Source organism: Sebastes umbrosus, chromosome 19 (assembly GCF_015220745.1).
Source record: "Sebastes umbrosus isolate fSebUmb1 chromosome 19, fSebUmb1.pri, whole genome shotgun sequence".
Classification (NCBI taxonomy): Eukaryota; Metazoa; Chordata; class Actinopteri; order Perciformes; family Sebastidae; genus Sebastes; species Sebastes umbrosus.
In genome coordinates this window covers 15,870,973-15,897,754 of record NC_051287.1, presented here as the reverse complement: position 1 = coordinate 15,897,754, position 26,782 = coordinate 15,870,973, and the positions used below count along the sequence as shown (strand labels likewise).

Sequence of the window (26,782 nt, the reverse complement as noted above, 5' to 3'; positions counted from 1 at the left end):
TTTCATATTTTTCTACATTTGTACATGAACATCAAGATACTCCCAGTTCAGCTGCTGTAGAGTTTGAGCAAAATCATTTAGTGATGTTTATATGTCAGTATTAAATCACAGGTTATGGAGTTTCCTCACAATCAAACAGCCACATCATACTGTGTGAAATCCATTGACGAGGAAACGAAGTTAAATAATATAAGTTAAACATATAACATGCTACTAAGCAACCTTTTGAGGTGCCGCTAGGTGGATTTTGTAACCTGCTGATTTACTGACTGACTAGCTGATTCCTCCTGCTTCCAGTTGTGGCTCTAAGCTATAGGTTAAACTAACCAGCTGCTGGCTACAGCCTTATATTTAATGGACAGATATGAGAGCGGTAGGCTATCAATCTTTTCATCTAACTCTCGGCGAGCAGTGAATCAGTGTATCTCCCAAAATGTCATACTATTGCTTTAACACTAATTCTTGGCTGTTGGATGGTAATTGAAGTAGTAATTGAGGAGGAGTAGAAGTGGGTTACAGTAATTGCAGCAACAGCCTTAATTGGTAGTTACCATCAAGTAGGGTTGCAACCTTCATTGTGGAGAAATAAGGGACAACTTGCCATTGGCCCAGTGCCCGGGGGACACAAATCAAGCGGGGGAGTTTGAGATTTTGAGAGTCAGACACTTAATTGAATTTTTATGCACCAATTCCAAGTCCTCTTCTCTCAACATGAATGTAAAGGAAATAAAGAGTCAATAAGAGTAAATCACAGTTACATCAATCACAATATATTAACCCTCATCCTACCAACATATTTAACACTACCAACTGGGGTTCCTGGGGATCCCAAGAATAAACGACTGTATAAGACACAACCATCATAGCAAAATGTTTACTTATTTATTCTCAAAACATTATTAGTTATGTTGTTAATGTCATCTGAAGAAAAAAAAAAACAACAGATTATTATTCTTTTAGGAAAGTTAGTTAACTTGACTAATGCGTAAAATGAAATAGACAGAGCACATGAGGAAATCGGGGTCTGTCTTCTTCACAATGACTGACAGAGTGCCGCTACCCCCCTGATATAGTTTCTTTACTGAACTTTCTTTAATGAATTTAACTCGCCGGTGCGTGCCTCCCTATATGTGCCGCAAGCGGGAGAGCAAACAGTTTTTGACCACCATGAAAATGTGTTTTTTGAAAGGGCTAAACGCCAACAAGTATGGGTTGAAGCAGAATATTTCGTAAGATAAAAAACACTCTAGAGGTTTGGAATTGGAAATATTTGGATCACATGAGTCGGATACAATCCTACGCAGCCACCACAAAAAAAAAAGAAGCTGCGTTTAGCGTTCGAATGTTGATTTAGAATATGAATGTCAACGTTATGGTTGAAGCTTCGAACTATTTGGTACAGCTCAACGAATGCAAACTGTTTTCCCTCAGTCATTCAAATAACTGTTCAAACAAAAGTCTATGTTTCAGAACTCTGAGGTCGACTTCTTTAAATCTTTTATAGTCTGTGAACTGCTATTTAGAACCACGTCGTTACGTATAAAATGCAACAAAGGTGGCAATCTTGTCATCATTTGAGCAGAAATATGGTGTGTCGAAATCCAACCGAACCTGGCCTGATCGTCTCTCCTGTGGTTGAAATGAGCAGCCGTTGTTCAAGGACAATGCATTACCAATAGTACAAAAAAAAACATCAGTTGGTAAAAGAAATGTTAGAATTTGAAACGCTCCAATGCTCCTTTGCTCTCCAACTTGGCTCCACAACAAGCCTCCTCCTCTCCACACTCGCTGCCTTTCATCAGTCGCAACTGCACAGTAGCAAGAGAGAGAGAGAGCTCAAATCAGCCACAACATTACTATTTAATGGGGAATTAAGCATGATTAAAGCTCCACAACACATTTATTATGACCATTAAATATCTGCGGGGGGTCATAGCTTTGTTGATTAAAACCAATAAATCAACAGTTACTACAGCAGATACTGGCGTTTCTGGCTTTCCAGTACAAACACTTTCAAAACCCACCTAATCTACACCCACTGGCACTGCAAAACACCTCTCACTTACACTGTCGGTTCTCAGCATTTGAAAACAATGCTACGAGTGAGCGACAAGCCTCGTCTAGAGCCAGAAAAGCAAATGTATCACAGCAATTTCATTTTCCTAGTACTCTCCTCTTCTTTTCTCTCCATATTTCTATTTGATTCCCACTCTCACTAATTCTCTATGGGGGAAATGCTGTGGTATTGTTTGTGACAATTAGAAGCTAAGATGCTGTGTTTGAGATCGCGCCTATCAGTGTAGTTTCAGTCTCTGCTAGTCTCTGAATTCAGTTTTGTTCTGAAAAATCTGATATGTTTACAACAACTCTTCAGGGCAAGTTTAGACTCAGTGCTGTTAAAAAATGCAGACACTTTCATAAGTCATTTTTGTAGAGGTTTAATCTACATCAGGGAACTAGCCAGTCTTTGCCACCATGGTTCACAAAACCTGAATCTGCAGATGGTGAGCCAAGTCAAGGTACAGGAAGTAGTGCAATTAGTCGATTAATCCATTTTTTGAGGGAGAGAAAATTGGTCACCAACACTTTTGATAATCAATTAACCTTTTCAGTCATTAACCAAGAAAAAAATGCTGAACATTTTCTGGTTCTAGTTTATCAAATATGAAGATTTGCTGTTTTATATCATTGCAAATTGAATACATTTTAGTTTTTGTAATTTTTCAAACAAATCAAGCCATTGGGCTGTGGAACCTTATGACGGTATGGCATTTTTCACGATTCTTTGATATTTTCTAGACTAAAAGAGAAATTGAAAACATAATCAACAAAGATATCTTATGAAAAGTTATTCCTCATTTTTCGTACGAATGTCCAGCAACATGTGTCAACTTCTGGTCTTTACAAGCATACAATCTTTTTTAAAATAAACTTCCGTCTTCACAGGAAACAACTTGATTATGTTTAGGCAAGAAAAGTACTTAGTTAGGTTTAGGAATAGATTGTGGTTTGGGTTAAAATAACTGAAAAAAATAAATCAACGTTGACTTCTGATTTCACACGGACTACGAACACCGGTCTCCTGTGGTGAAAGTCAGGTGTTTTTTGACCCACCCATTCACCCCGACCTCCTCCCAATGCGGCGTTTGTTGCTCTTTATACTTCCTGGTTCTTGATTACGTGGACTACATACAAATTGATTTTGTGGGATATATACAGTGCATTGCTTTTCGTAGGGTATAGCTACGAACAGTACATGAGAATGGCCTGGATAATGACAGTGAGTATTAATTGCAGCCCTAACTGGAACTATTAGGGAAGCCTCATGTCCACCTCCATTTGGAGGTTTTGTGGGCACAACTGACTGGAAGAAGACCCGAGGGTAGGGTAGACCAACAGTGAGACACAAATCACAAATTGAATCTTATCTTCCAGCTGCTCTGAGAGTTCTTGGGACCCCCAGAGGGAATTTGTCAAGGAAACCGATTCTTTGAGCTAGAGCTGCAACAATTAATTATTAGTTGTCTTTTAAATTAATCACCAACTATTTTGATAATCGATTAATTGTTTTGTGTACATTTTTAAGGAAAAAAAAAGTCAAAATTCTCTGATACCAGCTTCTTAAATGTGAATATTTTCTGGTTTCTTTACTCCTCTATGACAGTAAACTGAATATCTTTGACTTGTGGACGAAACAAGACATTTGAGGACGTCGTCTTGGGCTTTGGGAAACACTGATCGACATTTTTTCACCATTTTATAGACCAAACAACTAATCGAATAATTGAGATAATAATCATAATCGTCAATGAAAATAATCGTTAGTTGAAGCCCTAATTTGAGCTGTTCTGCTTGGCTTTTTCTTCCACTGAGACCCAGTATCAAATCTGAATAGATGGATGGTTATAGGGCTAGATGTGCTTTTCCAAGTCAGCTTCCTAGAAGCAGTTATTTTGTCATCAAATCATCTTTTTGCAGAGTAAATTAAAGCTAGTATAGTTCTGATAGGAAAGAGAAGCTCTCCTCATCCATTGTTTTGCCAGTCTGCAGTCTTTATTAAGATGCATGGACTGACATTTTTGAAAGTTCAATTAACTGTCATCAGGTCTTACACAAAGAAATAACCAGTGATAAATAAAAAACACTTTCAATCGGTCAATATTCAGAGTGGTTCTCATCAATACTCCCATTTCACTGAGTAGCCCCTAATATCAACATAGATCCAGTGTAATAGGTAGAAATGGCATCGCTTCATTTCTGTCATTATCACGTAATGAGCTCTGACACTTGATGTTCCCGTCTTTTGCAGAGTGAGCTGCCGTGAATCCCGAGAGGACAAGTCTCCCGACAGGAGACAAGATGGCGTCCAACAACACGCTGCGCAGCTACTCCATCATCCCATGCTTCATCTTCGTAGAGGTGAGAGGCTGTGTGTGAATTTTAATCCTGGTTTGTGGGGAACGCACACGATGGGTTTGTGTGTGTGTGACAATTTAACCATTAGCAAATGACCTCTTCTGGTAAATTATACACAGATAAGCAGAGCGTAAAGTGTTGGAATGAGCTGAGTGTGTGTGTGTGTAAGAATTGTTCTGCTCCTCCATATTTAATTACCATGTCATCTGAAAGTCCTTAATCAGAGAGATGTCTCAGGACGCCTTGTATTACTCCCTCTCGCTCTCTTTCACACTCACTCGCTTCTCGGAGGAAATATCCTACATAACAGCCTCAGATGAGTTCACGCCTCTTCTTTTATCTCAGGCCTTTTTTTTGACTGACCTTTTGTGTCACATTTTCTGACAGCCTTCCACTGTAAGACTCTTTCACACTCTAAATGAATATAATTGTCCTCCAAGATAAGTGAAATGGGACTATTTTATGTGATCATTTCCCCCCTTTGAATCATGATGTTCTTTCTACCTTGCTGCTTTTTGGAGCAGCCTTGCGGGGTATTGCCTATTTTTCGCCTCAGTACTTCTTATGTAAGAATCACGTTATTGTTCTGCACTAACTTTATACACATCTGAGACATTAACTCATGACTTTCCCCCAGTTATTGATTCGTCAGATGTCAATTATTTAAATGCAACTTTGTGTTGTTGAACAAGGACGTCGTGAGATTATTTCTATTCTAATTATCACTTTGACACCTTAAAATGTGACTTTTCACTTGAGCTCTGCGACACCTCGTTGCATTAGAAATAACAGGCGGGTGAGCCAGGGAGATCAGTTTTTGACAAATCACAAGTTTAATATATCAGGTACGGGCTATTCTCAGAATGATTGAAAAATACTTAACTCTCTCAGTCTCACTCAGGAATAGAAATAGAAATGAACTAACAACTGGTACATGTTGCATGGTCTATTCTTATTTGAAGAAGAAGAAGAAGAAGAATAAAAGCCTTTGCATGGTCCGTATTTTGTATCCAGAATTGTCACACGTTTAAAAATCAATACGACCTCACGTTGTGTCAATCCCGTTTACACACCGAATGCAAAACTTTCGTCCGTCACAGGTTTTTGGAACGGGTTCGATTTTCTATGTTTTTTCGTATCCGTCAAAAGCCAAAACATTCTTTATATTTCTTTTTGCAAACATAGTTTTCTTAACTTATTTTCCCGGCCGGGTCTGCACTGTACATATTGCTGCACTAGATTGTGGACTGCCTAGCTGGAATCTTTTCTTAGTTTGTGTTCCTTAGCCTCTCGGCCAACCTTGCACATGTGATCAATTCAGTTTGTCTTATATTGTGAATTTTTGCAACAAATAGAATAATAAAATGCATCGGACTCCGTGTGCAAGGTTTTTGTGGATTTTATCTGATGATGGATTAAAAAAACACTTACGAAAAATACGGACTTGGTGTGCAAAGACCTTTACTCAGACATAAGATGCTATGATTCCCATATTAGAAAACCCACTCGTGTCAATTCAAATGTCACTTTGACTCCCACTCGGGCCAGACTTTAGGTTAGAACATGTGAGAAGAAATCACCCTGTACAGCAATGTGTTAACATAAGAAACACAGTGGATACAGAAACATTTCAAGCACCATCCTCCTGTAAAATGTTTTTTTTTTTTTTTTTTTAAATTGTGACATGATTCATCATCAAAGTGCTTCATCTTCTATAGAAAGTCCTGCTGTTGGACAGCCTGTCATCATTGTACAGCAATTTGCTCATTTACAGCTTTCAAGTGTCTTGGCTAGAACTCAGCATGAACTGCTCAGTTGGACATCGCTAATCATGGCTGTGCAATTTGTTTAATTAGGATGTGTAACTAATGGGAGGGGGGGGTTTAATGGGTAACACATTATTACGTTGGTGACCACACTCCCAGTTCAGCATCTAGATGGTTAACTCTATCCAGGATGTCACAGTAGTGCTGAAAACACAAGAAATGTCCTCCTTGTTTTATGATGAAACCATCAGCTAATCACATTTCGATGATCAGATATCTAAAAATCTGTTTTGGAGACTTCGCTAGTCTGTTACCATAGCAACGGGTGCATCGTCAAAGTTGTTCAGACCAGAATGAAGCGACTCAGCAAGCAGCCGTTATTGGTTATTGATGAATCTCCGCCATGGTTTGGCTGTCTGATGAGAAAATTAAAATCCCAGTAATGGCTGTTATGTGACTTAATCCCATCAGTGAGTGATCACCCCTCAGGAGATGAAGGAAGGGGAAATGTTGACATGTTGTTCACAATGCTTCATGGGATAAGAACATTTCTCCCTCTTCAATAAACATCATGAGTACGGTTTTATACCCTTCTCCCTTTTCACCCCCTTATTTTTCATATTTACATGAATCTGTTGTTGTCAGCTCAAAATGTACTGAACTGCAAACTGACAGGTTCAGTTCAAGTCTCTTATTAACGGGACACTCCACCGATTTTACACATTAAAGATCCCATATCGTGCTCATTTTCAGGTTAATGCTTGAATTTTGTGTTTCTACTAGAACATGTTACATGCTGTAATGTAAAAAAAACACATTTATTTTCCTCATACTGTCTGCCTGAATATGCCTGTATTTATCCTCTGTCTGAAACGCTCCGTTTTAGCTAATTTCAACAGAATTGTAACAGTTTGGGTCCATGTTTACTTCCTGTCAGCTATTGTTATTTACATACACTGCAACCGGAAATAAACTGGGACACATTAAGAATTTTTACGTTTAAAACCATGCAATGATCTAAATATTGTATATTTGTGACATCACAAATGGACAGAAATCCTAACGGCTTGTTTCAAACGCACAATTTCTGAATACGGGCTGTGCGTATTTCTCCGTATATTGAACGTTTCAATACTTTCAAAGTATTTAAATAGCACTTAAACCTGCTTTATACTATAATAGACATGCTAATCTCACTTTTTACAATATGGGACCTTTAAGTTCAGTTGACTCATCACAAAGAGTATTATTCAGCCTGTGAAAACAGTTGTATAATGTACTCTGTGTCTCTGTAGGGACCTCTCGAAAATGTCTGAAAAATAACCCAGATGATGTCATCAGGGTTATCTCAGCTTGAGCTTGGAGATGACCCATTTTTAGCAGAAAAGCCTGCGTTACATTGAGTTTGAAGGACATGAGTGTTTGCCTGACAAGGAGGGTCAAACGAAAAATGCATTGTAGCATAAGAAATGTAGAATCCAATGTTTTTGATGCATAGTTGGAGGTTAAAAGTCAGAATATCTCGGCCTCTGCTGCCTCGACTCCTGTTTATCTGTCTCTTACAAGTCTGCCATCTTTATGGAAGTGTAATACTAAATTGCAGGAGTGCTGCTTTTATATGGTTGAAATTAGGATTAATAACATGTGTAACATGTATCCCAATGTGTATATAAGCACAATCACATGCAATTCAACTCATTTAAGTAATTTATAATGACCAAAGTGATTGAAATAATTATTGGGATTAGTAAATGATTGTACAGAAATTGTGTAAAATGACAGCATTATATGATACAACTGAAAGTTCACACAAAACAATGACAAATATTGTCCAGAAACGCTCACAGAAAAACAGCTGTCAGTGTGTCAGTGTGCTGACTTGACTAAAACTGCATGTGATTATCATAAAGTGGGCATGTCTGTAAAGGGGAGACTCTTGGGTACCCATAGAACCCATTTTCATTCACATATCTTGAGGTCAGAGGTCAAGAGACCTCTTTGAAAATGGCCGTGACAGTTTTTCCTCGCCAAAATGTTAAGTTTAGAGCGTTATTTAGCCTCCTTCACGACAAGCTAGTATGACAAGGTTGGTACCAATGGATTCCATAGGTGTTGGAGTTTAATATGATGCCAGTATCTTCACTCTAGCTTTAAAACTGACAGCCCTAGTCTCAATATAAAAAGAAAATGATCACACCATGTATATATTTTCTCCATGTTGCAGCAGAGCATAGGCAGAGTGTTCCTGAGAGAGACGCTGTAATAGCCCATTGAGTAGCGAGCTTTCTTTAATTTTCACGACTCTGTTTTCTATCACTCCCCCTCCTCTTCCTCACAGACCGCTCTCAAAGGCATCCTATACCTCCCTGTCTTACCCATTTTCTCCGTCTCTCCCTCTTTGATGTCTCTGTCACATCCTCGCAGCCTCATTTCTCTTCTCTCGCCCCTCCCTTCAATCTCTCCCCTCATCTCTTCCCATTTCTCACAGTGTCACAGGAGCTTCTCCTCTTCCTTCACCTCCTTTATCCTCCTCTCCATCGCTACATCTCGGTGCCCCTCGTTCTTTTCCCCCCGCTGCTCCTTTTGTTTCTTCTTCTCTCTTTTTTTTTTTTCACCCTCTTTATCTTACTCACCCTGCCTGTCACGAGCAAGAGCAAGGCAGAGGGACAGTGCCGTCATGTGACCGGAACAGAGCGTCCTGATTGGTGCGGCTCCAGCAGCCAGAGGCAGTGTGACAGGGAGAATGCTTATTTATGGTGATTTGTTTATTTTAGTCATGTAACTTAACCTCAAGATGATCATCTGTTGTTGCCATTTGTGCACTATGAGATGAAAGGGAATAACAATTAGATTAGTGCAACAGGAAGACGGGACACAAGGGAGGAGGAGGAGGAGAAGAGGATGAGGAAAGTACAATAGAGGGAAGGAAGTGAAAGGTTGCAAAAATGATGAGAAATTAATTAAAGGCAGAGCTGTGGAGGTGAGCCGTGAAGAATGAGGAGAGAACGGATATATCTTCCTCCCCCTGGATGAGATTATGTAATACACAGAGCCCCAGGCATTCATTCATCTAACTAGGACCACTTAGACTTCTCAGGTTTTGTGTACAAAAATGAAAAAGTTTAGCGAGTCCTAGTGAAATCTTTTCAAAACACCACCCGCACCAGGCTGTAAGGAAACAATCTCTTCACGATCATTTTGTGAAAATTCTCACTGTCAACCTTCTTTCTTTTATCTCGCCCAATCTCCTCTACCAGTGTGGTGTAATAATGTTCTGGGCTGTCATTATTTCAAAAACAAAAAAAACACATCTCCGCAGGGAGCGGTTTGTTTTTGATGTCGCTCCGTCTCTCCCTTCTTGGCTGCACTGACGCAATAGGATTTTTTAACTTGGGGGATTCTAAATATGGGGCTTTTATCTGGGGAATCACGTGTTAAATTTAGTTTTTGGAACAGCACAGAGCCTAATTAAACCTGCTAGTTTTGATTAAGCTTGGACAGGAAACGTGCCTGCATTCTGCGACGGCCACAGTTGGAGTCTTTGACTTGAGGAGGCTCAGGAGAGGAGAGGTAGATAGTCATTTATGTGCGGGGAAGCTGTGATTCTGTCTTTTGAAATTGGGGGAATTTTTAATCTGTGACACACATTTTTTCAATCAGGGACCCCACAAGATATCATTTAAATCAGATTTGAAAGCACCGGTGACTTGATCATTGTTTCATGTGTTTTTTCACTGTGAACACAGTGGAAAGTACAGACAACACAAAAGTCTCTTTAGAGAGTTTTCATGACAACAAGTCAAGCAAACAATGAAGGCAGAAGCAAAGACTGGGCAGGCAGAAGTAAGAAAAAAATCAAAAAGGTTAAGCAGTGACGCAGAGGTACAGGCAAGGGCTAAGCAAAGTCCTCAATGTCTTGTTGAAAACAGGGTAAAAAGTCACTGACAGGTCACAAAAACAAAGCTTGAACAAATGGCTTGCGAGCTTGGCATGAGCACAAGATAATCTGGCGACGGCTAGAGGGAGACTGAGGCTTAAATAGGAAATCCTGGCTGGCTTGATTGGGCAGGTGATTGTTTGCAGGTGATCACTCGGGCAGGGAGCAGATCCTGAAAGACACACCCACACACAGCAAAGCCATCAGAGAGTAGGAGTACCATGCAGGTCAGGCCGACAGGGACAGTATCCAACTGGTATGAATATGTGTGTGGCTTTATGTCTCCCCGGGGGACAAAGAGTAACAGCTGTCTGAAAGTACCATGAGACTCACTTTAGAACAACATAATCACTGTTTTTAACATGCTGACTAAAAATGTTAGATGCCAGATTGACTTATTCAGCAAATATGTACTGTAGTTGTTATCCAATTTTTCGGACACAATCAGTGTGTCTAACTTCAGATTTATTAAAGAGGACCTATTATGCTTTTCTACTTTTTCCCCCTTTCCTTTAGTGCATCATACAGTTTTTTGTGCATGTAAAAGGTCTGCAGAGTTACAAAGCCCAAAGTTACTCTCCCCCACAGAAACACTGCTGCTGAACTGCCCAAAATGCCTTGATTGAAGTCCCGCCTTTTCTTCTGTAAAGTGGTGATGTCATCAAGTAACACATTTGCATAATACCTGCCTATAGCGGCTAGTTTGGCCAACAGGAGCTCAAACAGAGCGTTTCAGACAGATGGTGACATGAGGTGCTGCAATAACAGCTGGTAAGAGAAAAGTAAAGCAGTTTTTAAACATTAATGTTCTTATAGAAACACAAAATACAACTATGCCCCTGAAAATAAGTGTATAGGTCATCTTTATGACAGCACAAGGAGATCTTATATTTCAATTTTAATTACATTTTCTTGTTAATCAGTGTGCCATAGCCAGCTAATTCTTGTCTCATTTGTGGTCTGATGAACAGTATATTCATCAAATTCACTGCCCCATATCGTTATTTTCCAGGCTAGCTTTCATATTAGGGAAGTGTTTTCATCACTCAGCGCCTTGCCCACTTTTTAGTATTTTTCTAAATTACAGTATGGACTTAGGCTCAGACGTGGGGGTGAAGTTATACTTTAACAAATTCTGCAAAGACAGCCACGAGTACTAGTCAATCAGAGACGGAGTAGGGCAGGTCTTTGCAGAAAGCTATGATTTCTATGAGTTTGGCAAGTTTAGAAAATAGATAATAATGTGGTAATCTTCGAGTTAAACTTCACCTAAGAAAGAAATATCCTCATAAAAGTATAATATTACAAACTAGTTATATTTGATCCAATAGGAGACAGGTGACCTTTAAAAGAAAAGTATATTGAATAAGACACAGAATAAGACACAGAATATAAATACACTGCATGTGGGGCACATTTGTAATATATATATTTTATCTTAACATATTAATAATCCTGGATCAAGAGATTAGCGCTGGGATTCTTTTTAAACGTTAGTTAATACAGTGGTTTGTAATTTCTTTTCAGTAAAGACTGCAAAAGACAAATGTTATGTCTTGATTTGGGGGTCAGACTTACATTTAACAGCTGACTATTCATCATTATAAACCAGCTTTTTGAATACAAGTTAGAAAAAAAACAGAAACTGTCTTCTGTGTCACGTAAAGACAAGTTTGACAACAGAAGTGTAGCATCACGGTCTAAATCCGGGCAAGCCAGACTAAGATGCCCATTTCTGTCAGTCTTGTCTTGCCGGTGTACTAACGCAACATGACAGTGAAATGAAAATCTAGGTCTTGGCGTTGGATTTATATAACATTTTCCTGGTTGTTTTCAGGGTGTGAGGGAGGAGATGGGCGGTGCGACTGACAGTAAAAAGATTTTGGAGTGAAGGAGATGAAGAAGGGAAGAGATTGGGAGCAATGGAGAAGGGGAGGGATGGGTACAAATTTAATTAGGGTTGGATTTTTATAATGATGAAATTGGCTGTGTCGGAAGAACTCACAAACATACAACAAAGCGATATCATCAAGTGGTTCTAAATCTGTTGGGAAAAACAAACTGTAACTCTTACGACAAACTATAGAAATTTATAATCGACCCTTTACATTACCGAGTTAAAGGGAAACTATGTTGTTTTTTGGTCACGGGTAAATGCTAAAATATAGTTTAATAGTACCATAAGTAGAGTCATTTAGTCAGGAGACGCTGGACTCTTAATGTTACTTATTCAACAACATGGTTTGCTAACATTAGCTAATATTAGCTGCCATAGGCTATACTGGTCGTACCAGACCAAACTTGAATGTATAAACTAATTTCTTCTTTTAAAAGTTACATTGTCTCGCTTTAAACCTGCATTAATTGATTTTTATGGCAACTTTGGGGCAGTGCAACAAGCTGAAAACACAAATTGACACAAGACCACCTACAAAGTTGAGTGGGAAACGTGTTTGCAAACTGTTAAAACAGCATTTAGCCTACAAATCCGACAGACACAGAGCAATAAAAGCATTCATTTGGAGTGGTGTTTCTGTACACCTGAAAATTGAAAATTCACTCTCCTTTTTTAGCTTTGTTTTGGTCTCCACCAGCTCCTGAGGGGGATTTCTGTCTTTTTTAGTTTTCGTTACCTTAGAATGAGCTGTTTATATCTACATACAGAGCGGGTCCTTTTCCCAGCTGCCATGTTTCTACACTAGCCCAGAACTGACAAACACAACACTGGCTCTAGATAGGGCCTTTCACGTTTTTGTGTTTTTGCGTTAGTTCTCCTATATGCTTGGCACACAAGAAGTTTTCTGTTGGTTGCAATCTGCAACCTCACCGCTAGATGCCACCAAATCCTACACACTGGATATTTTTCTTTGCCTGTAAGTAATTGATTCATAAATGGTGGCAGTAGGAAATTCGTGTCCTCTGAAGTGATATACTTACACAAAGGCACTGAGAAATGTAGCATGTTAAAACTCAACAGAGGTGGATGGCTGCACCAAAATGCCCTGCCCGAATCTTGAGTAAAAGAGGTGAATTGTACCCTCCAAGGGAGAAGGATAATAGCATGCTGCAGTAACTTTGTATAGGCATTTTACGACAGCCAGTCTTGTCAGTCTGCCCTTCAAACAGCTAATGCAGCATGACGCCGGCTGGGGAGGGAATATAATAGAGCCACAAGTTATGCTTTACAGAGAAAGGGACACTTGTCCAGGTGTAGAACTGTCACATAAAAGCCAGCTCATAAAAAAAGTCACAGAAATGGCTACCGGCCTCCAGGGATTACACTGCACCACTATTTTCATTTCGGTATTGTTGGTCAGTGATGGAAGAAGCACTCAGATCTTTTACCTGAGTAAAAAATACCACAGTGTAGAAATACTGCGTTACAAGTAAAAGTCGTACATTCTAAATTTTACTTAAAGGTGCAGTGTGTACAATTTAGCGGCGTCTAGCGGTGAGGTTGTAGATTGCAACCTACTGAAACCTCTCCTATGTGCCAAGCGTGTCGGACGGTGGCTGACGCAAAAATGTGAAACTCGAATGGCCCTTTATAGAGCCAGTGTTTTGATTCGTTCTGGGCTACTGTAGAAACATGGCAGTATAACATGGCAGTATAACATGGCGGCTGGCTCAGTGAAGAGGACCCGCTCCCTATGTAGATATGAACGGCTCATTCTAAGCTAACAAAAACACAACAATTCTTATTTTCAGGTGATTATACACTAAAGAATACATATGATATTTTTTTCTATTTCTGCCAATAGAGCCCCCTAAATGTTACACACTGGCCCTTTAAGTAAAAGTACAGAAGTAAGTATTACCATCAACAAAAATATTTTAAGTACCCAAAAGTAATACTCATTATGCAGGGTGACCCATTTCAGAATAATGTATCGTATTGGATTATAATTATTTATGTGTAAGCATCACTAGCAACCAGTTCACGTGGGGCTAATTTCAACTACTTATACCGCTATAGGTAGTTTAATTCACAATAAAATACCATCACTTATCAGTTGATTATATTTTAATAATCAGAATCTGCAAAGTAAGTCGTAAGTAAAGCTGTCAAAATAAAAGCATTGTAGTGCAAAGTACAGTATTTCCAAAATTTGGTGGAGTAGAAGTATAAAGTACATAGCACAAAATGGACATACTCAAGCAAAGTACCTCAAAATTGTATTCCAGTGCAGTACCTGAGTAAATGAAGTAAACGTATAGGCCTGAACCAAGTATAAGGTCTGCTACAGACTGCAGGACAGAGAAGAGAAGACAAGAAAGTAAGATCAGGCTGAACAAGCTGAAATTGCTTGTCTCTCGTGGCCTGTTTTGGTAATTTGCCACAGCCCGATGACTCTCATCATATCTAATAGCTCACTGCTTGTTTACGGCTTTCTATGATTTATAATGTGGAGAGAGTAGAAGGAGGCGGGGTGAGTGATGGAGAGGAGCAAATATGACTTTTATGGAGATCTAGAAGAGAGAGTGTGATTGGGATGAATGGGAAGTTGGCCCGACCAGCTCAATGCTTCGTACCAGCAACCTCAACTTCTCAGGCTCTATACTGCTGAGCCCAGGCTGGTGGATGAATACAAATGTGGTTGTGATTGAGCTTGAGGCAAGCTTTTTTTTTTCAAATGCAAATAAGGTGAAGGTCAAAGTAAATGAAATCACAGTGATACATGTATACTCTAGTAGTGTACACCCCTCTTATTAATCTGTCCAATCCCTTTTCAGGTATTTCCTTGTAAATCTGACATCCTTACGTACTGTATGTGATCCCACAAGGTATTACATGGCATTTCTGCAAGCGCAGGAATTTACATATTTTCAGAGGAGACCTATGAATAATGTTTTAGCCGATTAGTCTGCTTGGAACATGTTTGCGGAACAACGTGAAATTATCCCCTATCTGTCTGTCTTCATCATTCGGATGCTGTTTGCCAACACGTTGCTTGAAGATGAAGGAGCAAGAGGATTTTTTTGCACAATTTGAAACACTGACAACTTCTGTTTTTGTATGATTGGCTTCACTTTACCTTTATTAATGAGTATTTAACCATGATGTGGCAAGGTATGGGGTGCAGCCAATAATGGTTCATCATACCAGTAGTTGTTGATGTACGTGAACTGTGTAAAAATGTTCTCCACGGCAGGGTACCTTTGTCATAACAGGATAAATATCGCTAACTAGCTTAGTGTTATTCAAAAAATTTGGCATAGAAACCGATAAAGCACACACAGACACACACACCTGGACATCTCCGCATGGCCATCTGTCACAAGACTAGATCTGCCAACAGTTCTCTCCTGGCTTTCTTGCCTTCACTGTCTGAACCCCACTGGTCATATTGTCCAGTCTGGCTCACACACCCTCCATATTTTACAGTGGATAAAATTGCTTTGCATTAAATACCAGTTAGTTCTGGTCAACTGATTTGATTGGAAAGGATCTCTTGTTGAGATTCATTAAAACAATTCTAGCGTGTTTTACTTTTATTGTAGTGTCTGACTCTGGGAAAGCCATGAGGCGGTTACTGTTTACGCTGCTACAAAATGAATGTTTTTGTATACTGTAGCATATACCAATAGTACTGTAGTAGCGCAGGCTGGTCTCATACACTAACAAAAAGTAATGCGCTGTAATTCATGTATATCCTACGCATACTTGCTAACTTTTTCACAGCCCTCTCCTGGATTCCTCCCGGGGTCACAATTCTCCCCTATTATACCGATTTATGGCAAATTTTAAATTTTTTTCCTTTTCTAGTCTTAGCCTGTTTCTGGAACTGAACAGTGTGTATAATCCCCACTGTTCGCGACACATCAGTTTGAGTTCATGTTTAAGTTTCGCTCGCCACAACGAGCAAAAAGCCGTAGTGGTGCGGTGCAAACCATTGGAAATAACAAGTATTAGAGTTCGGTAGTGCTGTTGTCAAGCTGTGTCTGAAAGGACCTTCAGTGAGTGAGAGAAGGAAAGAGAAATGGAGAGAACTAAGAGAAAGAAATACTGTAGCAGGTGCAAAAAATGAATAAAAACTGATGAATATTAGTTTATGATAGAGATTCACAAGCCAAGTTCACACCAGACGGGTGAATTATTCAGTGTTCTTCCCTGGGAGTTAAAAATGAAATCAAAAGTTTAACATAAAAATGCTGTTGCAGTGTACTTATTTTGTTATTTTCATTATTTTAAAGTCATCAGAATGCAGGAAACAAAGTCTCTGAAACTGGGGGAAGCAAGTATGATCCCACGTGATCAATTCATATGTAATCCACGTAACTGTCAAACAGGAAATATAAATAGTGGCACATGTCGCATAAGGAGGAGGTCGGGCTGGATGGGTGGGTCAAAAAATACCGGACTTTCACCCAGGAGACCAGTGTTGTGTCCCGTCTGAAACCAGAAGTCAACGTTGATTTATTTGTCACAGAACATAAGTGAAACCACTTCCGGTGTTATTTTAAGCCAAACCACAATCTTTTCCTAAACCTAACTAAGTGGTTTTGTTGCCTAATCCTAACCAAGTCGACATTCCCCTAAACCTAACTAAGTAGCTCTCTTGCCTAAACCTAAGGAAGTGGTTTCCTGTGAAGATGGAAGTTTATTTTGAAAAGACTGTATGCATGTGACGGACGGATATGGACACGTGTTGCTGGACATTCTTAGGAAAACGAACAAAAAAGGAGGAATGACTTTTTCGTAAGATATCATACAAACCGTTGTAGGAGAATGTGTTGAGTAGTGCTATACTTTTTAGCCAAGCTCGAGGCTCAGTAGAACAAAGCCAACAAAAACAACCATCCTTTCACTTTGAAAAGTTTGTCTTTCTTAGCCCAGAAATAGCAACCAGCAAACAAAAACCACACTGGCTCAAGTGTACTTGTGATTGACAGCTGATCTAACAGATGTGTTTTAACTGTCATGGGAATTGTGGTGTTAAAGATTTATGAAATGTAATCTTTATGAAATCTAACCAATGTTGTAAGCTTTAAAATGAAATTAAGTTGTAACACTGCAGATAGTGAATGAAGTTGGGTGTCTGTGTGTGACAGGGCATGGGTCTGTGTGAAGGTACTCTATAAACTAACAACATGGGGAAAGCAGAAATTGACCCTGAGTCATCAAGTCAAACGTCTGCTGTGGAAGATGCTACTATTCCCTGCTTATATGGGGGTTACCTGGTACAGGACTGTGTTTTATGGCACGGAGATGTTTTTTATCGTTTGTTTGTACCACTTTATAAGGCTGTATGTAGCTCATTGTAGGGTGCTCACTTGATAGAAGGGAAGAGAAGAAGAATTGATAGACAAATATTGTGTTTGTCCATTTTGTTGCCTCTCTCATCACTCTAAAGTGATGTTAAGTTGCCACGACATAACTGTGACATGCATGTACACTAATATCCCCAAACTGACAGAAACTCTGGGTAACATTTCATTTTGCAACTGAGTCACCACAACAATCGATTAATCGATTAGTTGTCAACTATTAAATTAATCAACAACTATTTTGATAATCGATTAAGCGGTTTGAGTAATTTTTTAAGAAAAAAAAAGCCTAAATTCTCTGATTTAAGACATTAGAGGAGGTCTTCTTGGGCTTTGGGAAACAACATTTTTTCACCATTTTCTAACATTTTGTAAACCAAACATTGATTAATCCAGAAAGTAAATGACAGATTAATCGTCAATGAAAAGGATTGTTAGTTTGAAGCCCTAAGTGAAGGCAAACAGTTTATGGATCCACAGAAACAACAAGTCATCTTAAAATAGCTGGGGTAAAATTGGGATCCGAAAGCTCTATTCCATTATGGGACCCATAATTAGTTGCTGTTTTTCTTTGTTATTGATAATTACACTGGTAAATGATCTAGCCAAATATCCAGTTGTGCTGTCTGTGATGTCTTGGCTCCTTGTAAGATAAGATCAATAAAATGTGTAACAGTTCTAGTTTGCTGAATATGTTTAATATTTAACATTGTCCCAGCAGGTTATGGAATGTAGTTTTTGATTTGTACACGACACATTTGTGTTTGTCCTCCTTTTGAAGCGTTACTCATCCTTCTGCGGTAGCATAGTGACACCTGGTGTTGGGGAGGTGTATTACAAATGGCTGGCTTAACCATGTTTAAAGAACATGGAACCATTCATAACACTACTATCACTTGTATATGATGTTAAAAAACATTTAGCAGTTTTTCAGCAAACAAATCTGTGTCTTATCTATTTGTTATAACCTGATACTTTATTGATTCCAATGGGAATCTATCAATGAAGCATCTTACTATTCTGTTCTTTTATCACGTTTCACATTTTCACCGTCATCATAACAGCTGAGTAGCACCTAATGTTACCTTTATGTGATTAATGTCTACATTTAAATTTTTAAATTTTGTTTTAATTTTATTTTTCAAGATGTGAGCCACCATAGTGACATACGACAAGGTAGACAGGAAGGATAATAAATTAAAAAAAATAATAATAAAAATGGGATAAAAGGACACACAACAAATCTTAAACAAAACCAGGTTAAAAAAAAAAATAACAAAAAAGGGTTACAGAAATTATATCACAAAAAATAATAAAAGCTAAAATAATACTTTTAACAACCTTATATACCCTCCCAACTAAATGTCTCTATTTACTGGCAGTACTTTTGCCTGACTAAGATATCCTACTCCTCCCACCTCCGGTGACGTTACGGGACCTTTCTTCTATCTGGCAGCGTCTCTAAATTTAAAATGTAGACAAACACCTCATCACCTTCCTTTGATATAAATACCAGATCATAGTGCCAGCAGGTTGGCGCCAGTATCAACACATAAGTGGCTGGATGACACAAATGCAGCTGATTTTCAGAAACCACATTAAATGCCTTGCTGTGCAATGTCTCACATTTCATATTACAGTGTTGGTTCGTTAGCGGTGACTAAGGAAACCATATATATATATATATAAAAAAAAAAAGAAATGCCTGCAGCCGATTCTGGAAAGAGAGCGAAAAGAGGCCAGAGACAAAAGATGATGTTGGAGGGATAAAAGGATGAGGGGGTGAGGGAGGAGTGGAGGTGGTAAGTGATGGTGGTGCTGCTGGTGGGGGGGCTTGTACACGAGGAGTTAGCATGAGAAAGAGAAAGAGAAAGAGAGAGAGAGAGAGAGAGGAAAAGAGATGTTTTATTTTTAGGATTTATGCAGTTGTTATGTATTAAAACCTGTTAGAAACGTCACAGCTGAGAGAGGAGCGGGATCAGCCGCAAAACAAATCATTTAGGGAAATTTTTAACCACTGAAAACTGAATTGAGTATAGGAGGAAGCCTTCAGTGCGCTGGATATACAACTAACAAGTCCACCTTTCCCCCTTCTCGTTCTTCTTTTTCTTCTCCTCTTCTTCAACTTCCTCTACTCTCTCGCTCTATCCCTCTCCAACATGTTCTTCTTCCAGCTCGTCATCATGTCCGGCACGGTGTTGTTGGCCTACTACATGGAGTGCACGGACCTGTTCAGCGTGCACGTGCAGGGCTTCTTCTGCAACGACGCCGAGCTGATGAAGCCCTACCCGGGCACGGAGGAGTCCAGCTTCATCCCCCCTCTCATCCTGTACTGCGTGGTGGCTGCTGCTCCCACCACTATAGTGAGTAAAAACCTATTTTATCTGTGTTTCAGATGTGGCATGAATGTGTTTCTTCACGCTCTATCTCTCTGAAAGAGCAATCATTTTTTCTCTGCTTACAGCTTTTCACATTTGAAACCTTCTTATTGATGTTTTTTTTCAATAAACTACAACCACCAAAAATGTAATTACGACATAACCACTACTCCACTAAGTATCATAATGTTGCCAGACTTTATTTACAGTTAGAATATGCTGCTAACTTAGCCTAACATGACCTACTGTTGTGAAAGTGTTTGTAAGTGCACATAAAGTCACTTCAGGGTTGAATTAAATATGTTATATTTGATTTAAAAAAGCCATCAATGCAGAATAGAAATTCAGTCATGCATCTTTGTAACCTGCAGTTGTCCCTATATCCTTGGTAAATTCCGCTTTCTCAAAATATGGGAGAAAATGTGCAAAGCACAATGTCTGACTGAAGACCGTTTTCACATCTTTTTAAGTTTTGTACCGATTTCACAGGCTGAACTTTTGGCTCTCTGTTTTGAACTTACTACACCGTCTCTACACAATCTCTAAAACAGGTTATTTGCTTGTTTCGCACCACGAAAACATCACGCTGAATGCACAAGTGAAAGTCTTCAAGGAGAAGTGTATGTGAGCTGCATATGACGAACAAACATTTTCCTGCACTACGGTGTGATTTCTTAAACAGCACGTCCATGGAGATTCTGAGTCATCCAGGCCACGGTATAGCTCCCAGTGCTAGAAGGAACCATTCATTCACTATTCCTTTAGTTCTGCTGAATGAAAAGGACGCCCGTGCATCGGTGAAACTTCTTCAACATCAACAGGGAGTAGAGTCGCCTTTGACTCAGTGCCTATAATTATAATGTAGCTGATGTCACTCTGTCCTTTTACAGCTGTTGTTTAATAGAACAACACACTAATTCTAAGCACATTTTGAGTATATGGTGTATTCACATTGGAAAAAGGGACAACATAAAGAATACTAAATTATGGTTGATCTTCGACTGTGCTGTTGATGGACACTATTCTCCCACAATGCAAAGGATATTAAAGGAAATGGAGGAGCTGCAAAAAAATATATTTAATTGTGGGAGGTGATGGTGAAACAACTCCAAAAAAGGTATTAATACTTAAGAAAGACGTGTTGCAGCCTCTTTGTGAGATTTAATTGTCAGTGACCAGTGGGCAGCTCTGGGGTCTGAAAAGTGAAGCCAATGCTCCAGTGCCGTAAACTTGCATTCTTTCTAATAGCCAGCAGGGGGCGACTCCTCTGGTTGCAAAAATAAGTCTGATTGTATAGAAGTCTATGAGAACATGACCCCACTTCTCACTTGATTTATTACCTCAGTAAACATTGTAAACATGAGTTTATGGTCTCGATCGCTAGTTTCAAGTCTTCCTCAATACAGCATGATGTTCATTTTGTAAATGATGGTCCCATTTAGAGTCCAATAGACCATAAAGCAGGCTATGCTTTAGGGCGTGGCTACCTTGTGATTGACAGGTCGCTACCATGGCGTTGTTCGGTCTGGGAGTTGTCCGCGTTTTCGTCTTAGAAATTAAACCCTTTCACGGTGTGTTCTCAGTTCATGAAAGTTAATATCAACATTTTGGTCTGTCTTATTCAGCGTTCGGTTGCTCCACCCTCTTGTGTCACTTCTTGTTGTTTTGTATATTTACTGCTAAAACAGTCACACTATGACAATCAGTATGAAGCACATACTGTATAGAATTATGTGTGCAGCAGTATGGATTTGGGACATACATTCATTTTGATATGTCATTGCAGAAGAGCTACAGGTGTAGCTAATAGCATCAGTGGACCTTTTTCACTGCAGGTATTTATACTTGTCATAGCAGGAGACACTACAAGTGTAATTAAAACCGTTAACGATGGCTCTATGTCTCAGTCAGCCAATGTCACTGAGCCAACACAGCGGAGTGCAGCCCTCATTAGTGTTATTGATTACACTCTGTGTTACCTACGAGGACATTTCAAAAATATCTTGTGTGAATATTCCCTTTTCTGAACACTTAATGACCAACAAATATATTAGACATGTCCAAGCTGTTAATTTGAAAAGCTCAGTGACAGTTGTGGAAGAATGTAGGGCAAGTATTACATGTGCAGTGCTGATTCAAATGCTGTAGCAACATGCAGCCACCAGGTGTCAGTGTAGCTCCATGCTTGTTGAATCTAACCCAGCACACCAACCCATCAAGGCGCCATATGTCTCTGGGCCCCCTGGGTCAGTTCATTAATATAAACCTGTGTCAAAGATATTCCGAACACCTCCCGAAGACTGTTTGCATGTCTGTTTAATATTATAATTTGTTTTCTCACGTTTGAATGGGACCATATGCGAAGGAAAAGACGAGTCAATCCCCAGAATACAGAAACAGAAGTCTGATTCAGGCTGTTTGAAGTATAGCTGCTGCTTTATGCTCAGCCATAGGCCTCAGTGTATTTCATGAAGGGCATACATGTTAAGGGCTGCAGTCATGCATCACATCAGTTCAGATTGTTCAGATTGATGTGTTTAAAATAATCAATTCCAGCTTTGGCTTTGACTTTAATACTCGTCACCTGGGGAGTCAGTTGTTAAAAAGGAAATCCTGTAAATACTTTAAGTTGTAAGCTGAGCATACAATAAAGGGATTTGATGTTGACTAATGGGTTCAACCAGAAATACTGTTAACCTAAATTATTAGATTGCACCATGATCCTTCTCATTGTCAGATGTGTAAGTGTGCAGCAATTGTATGATAATTTGCATTTTGAGCCTTTAAATGTTGGCTGTAGTTATTTTACCCCCCATTTACCTGTGTAATGAAACCAACTATATACTGCTACAGTATATAATTGCCAACAAACTGTAGCCAAAGAGTGTGTGGTGAGTCCATTAGGCATTTTCACTAAAACAGCAACAACTTTTTTGTCATCTGTGTGAGCCAAATGTAACTAATTAGCTAAATGTGCCTTTTCCAATGAGCCATCCTATCCTAATATTTCCTCATTGTGCATGCTGTGTGTTGTTACAATTCAGTACTGTATGTTAAATCTATTTTTAAATCGCATTGCAGCATTTGATTCACAAATTAATACAATTTCACAATGATATGACTTCCTGACAAACTCTAAAACAGTTAAGAATGATAAAAAAATTAACAAACTTTAGAGATAAACAGGTCAAAGTTGTCAACCGTGCCATTACAGCCACTTGCATCGCTCACATTATTCTGTAGCATTATAAATACTATACCTTTCCTATGCATTAACTGTAATTTGATGTACTGTACCTATACTTTATGTGTACATATGTGTAAGCAGTGTATGTAGTTATGGTAGACTTATTCATTACCTGCTACACCATTGAAGTATGTCTCAATATCTTGATGTCATTATGGAATTTGATGTGTGAATTTTACTTCATATAAGTCCCTTTCTTGGTCGAGCACCGCAAGTTATGTTCTGTTGAATGCTCCACTGCAAATCTAAGATTTAGTTAAGAACTGTAGAGTGCCATGAAAAGGCTTTTAGAAGTGCACTGTACTGTATGTGTCCCATTTTTATACCCCAGGTTCCAAACAGACTTTCTTTTCTATTACGATTTCAAGAGTCACTTCATCTGGGATGTGATCGTAAAAGATGTCTGGTTCTTGGACACACGCCACCCATTTATTTGTAATGAGATATTACTGTTCTGCTGCCTCTTTGTGTCTCCCAGCTTTTGTGTTTATTATCTGGGACACTTTGTTCTTTGCTCTCAGGCTCTAAATATTGAGTTTGGTTACCGGTATGTTAGTCTGAAGTAGAACTTGAATTACTGTCACTTTTTATGGAAGAAGTAAAACACATCCTCTATTGCATTTCCTCCCTGTAGCTAATTGGTGTGCAGATGCATCAGCAGTCCACAGTGTTACACACACACACACACTCACGCACACACACACACACACACACACACACACACACACACACTAGCCCTTAACCATCACAATTGCCTAACCCCAACCCTTACCCTAACCCTAAACGAAACCTAATTTTAATACCAAGTTTGAACCCTCAAACAGGCCTTTGAAGAAGTGAGGACCACCCAAAATGTTCTCACTTTGATGGTCTAAAACATTGGTCCCCACAAAGATAGATATACAAGAATATATACACACACGCACGCACGCACTAGAGTATAATAAATTGGTTTGAAATCCAGAAGAGTGCTCTGATTGGCTAGGAAATGTGACAGACAGTATTATTCACAGCTGATTTGGTTAGAGTGCATCTGTGTGCAGTTCTGACAGACTCTTCTGCACTGATTACTTCACAAAGAAAGAAAAGAAAAGAACAAAAAAAAAAGAAAATATAATTTTAGACTGACTCGAAAGTATAACCAACTTCAGTGTCGTACGTCTTGGTAAAACGTTGCAATGGTCTTTTGTCTCTAATCGTTACACAATTTAATTTTTTTTTGTGTTTAGTTTTACGTAAAACACAAATAAATCTTAATAAGATGAATCTTTTCTTCCTTTATCCTGCTCGGCCCTGATCACACACACAGCTCCTCAATGCTGTCTCAGCTGTTCAACTTTTGTTTAACACTGCTGGTCATTTCCCATATTTCCATCTCTTTCCTCTCTCTCTCTCATTGGCTTATAGTATGTGGTCTTAGTCTCTTTATCCATCTGTATGCCATCCCAAACTTTTTAATTGTGCCCTTTGAGAGTGCTGTGTCAGGTGCTAAAGTTGGGCGTCACACTGTATATCGCTCCGTCGCCACATGCGCCATAAACCAGAGAAGCAGCCAATCAGAATTAATGATGACAGGGCTCTGGGATGTTGGCCAATTAGCAAGGGGGGAAGTAATTTATTCAGAATGTTCCACATGGACGGACCAATGGGAGGCTGTAGAGGTTAGATGGGTCGTTTTGATGCAACCGACTATAAACCCGTTCATCCATGGACAGGCATCAGAAAGTCCATCATTCACCCGCAACATAATGAAAACATGATGTTGTTCTTTTCTATCGAGTGCGGATCCAAAGGAGACAGGTGGCTGACTAATGTAAGGTACCGAGCGTAACCACCATGACTGACTGTAGAAGTTGTTCAAGATAAACTCTCTCTAAAGGTGTAGAGATATCAGAGAAGGACGATGTTGAATTTGAACAACTCCAATGTATTTTTTTCCATACCTATTTAAGGCCTTAATGGCTAATTCCACTAACTTTTATGTGTGTCTTGGTGGTGATACTGAAAATAATAGGCTCATTAAGAAGACATTAAAGGAGCATTAATTGATTTTTTTTTCTCCACTTCGGGGAAGCATAACAAGCTGTAAACACACCGACTTTACATATTATCACCTTATAAAGTGAATGTGAATGTGAGCAAAGAGTGTCCTATTTACACTACCAAGCAGACATGGAGCAACATTAGCATTCATTTGGAGTCGTGTTTCTGGCCACCCAGTGAGTGTAAGTTCAATATTCACTCTCATTTTAGCTTCGTTTTGATCTCCAATGATGCCTGAGGGAAATATCTGGCTCTTTAGCTGCTAAATGTTCCACTATGTTCACCGGCTAATCGCTAACTTTGTCTGTCAGCAGTTTTGTGGGAGGTTGGAAACGTACAGTGTCAGAGCTTTTTTGCTGAAAATAGCTGCCCGGAGAGCAGTGAGAGTGAACCAAACAGATAAAGGGACAGTGTGTAGGATTTGGCGGCATCTACTGGTGTGGTTGCAGATTGCAACCGAGTAACCCCCCGCTCACTCCTCCCTTTCCAAAACCGTGGCAACTTTGACTCTACGGAACTACGGTGGCCCTCAGGTAACGTATAAACACTAAAGGCCAGTGTTTGGTTTGTCCATTCTATGCTACTGTAGAAACATGACGGAGCAACATGGTGGACTCCGTGAAGAGGACCCGCTCCCTATGTAGCTCATTCTAAGCTAATGAAAACACAACGATTCCTAGTATTAGGCGATTATACACTAATGAAAACATAGTTCCAAATGTTATATTCCATTTCTGATAATAAATCTCCCTAAATGCTACACACTGGCCCTTTACGTTGCGGGCCAGACAAAACAATGCGCTGAAAGACCCTAAACACTCCTTAGAGCAAGAGTGACTGCATAATTGTTTTACAATTCTCTGTTGGATTCATCACTACACCTTTCACATTATATTTGATCCATTAGTTATATACAAATATTGATTAGTGCATCATTAAGGAGATATTATTTGACCAACTGTTTTGGTACTTTTGAGGGATGTTTTAGCCACCAACTATATTTATATTGTATTACATATTTCCAAATAAACCCTAGTCAAATTGATTTGTTTTTCCTAAAATCTGAAAGGATTATCACACATAATTAACAGATTGTAAAGTATAACAATCAAGACAAGTTTTCTGCTGCCTCAGGCTACATGCTTGATTATTGTTCAATAAATCTCTACTTTTGGCAGTCGGTATGATGGAACAAACTGCGCCATGAATCATTTATGGTTTTCCACAGAGGACAGTTGTCACATTTAATAAGTGAGCAAATAAAAATGTGAACAGGGTGAAACACATACATACAAAAAAGGTACTCCTAAATACTGTGGACAGTCACTGTAATGTCACAGGTACTGAATTGTATGGACTTTCAAGGGTATTGCGGACCTGAGCTCCCATAAATTTGGTACACTCTTGGATGAGTCCGTGTTATTAATGTAGATAGCAGATGAACCAGAAGTCTGTTCTTTTCATTTCATGTAAATTACTTCAAAGAATTAGATTCTTTTCAACCTTTTCATTTTTTGCTCAGACACCACACAGTTTCAGTTGAAGTTGTTCCTCAGTTTTCTGACATTACATTTGGAGATACTTGTTTTCAGTCAGTTCAGTTTTCACAGCATTTGTATAAAGGAGAGCGGGGATTACATGAGTTGAAATAAGACGATCAGTCAGTGGTAACTAACCTTTTCAGCGCTGAGGCAGACTCTAGTGAGACAAATACTTCAAGGCAATT

The 26,782-nt window shown here is 39.2% G+C and overlaps 1 protein-coding gene across 2 annotated transcripts in view; it reads left to right on the top strand.

Annotated features, from left to right (window-relative positions):
* The window catches only part of plppr1 (phospholipid phosphatase related 1), a 60,557-nt gene that overhangs the window by 16,267 nt on the left and 17,508 nt on the right, over window positions 1–26,782 (top strand). For both annotated transcript variants that reach the window (XM_037753359.1, XM_037753360.1), the window contains exons 2-3: window positions 4,310–4,419; window positions 19,563–19,751. In XM_037753359.1, coding sequence (XP_037609287.1) covers window positions 4,360–4,419; window positions 19,563–19,751 — 249 coding nt within the window. In that variant the 5' untranslated portion in view covers window positions 4,310–4,359. The remainder of the gene's footprint in view (window positions 1–4,309; window positions 4,420–19,562; window positions 19,752–26,782) is intronic.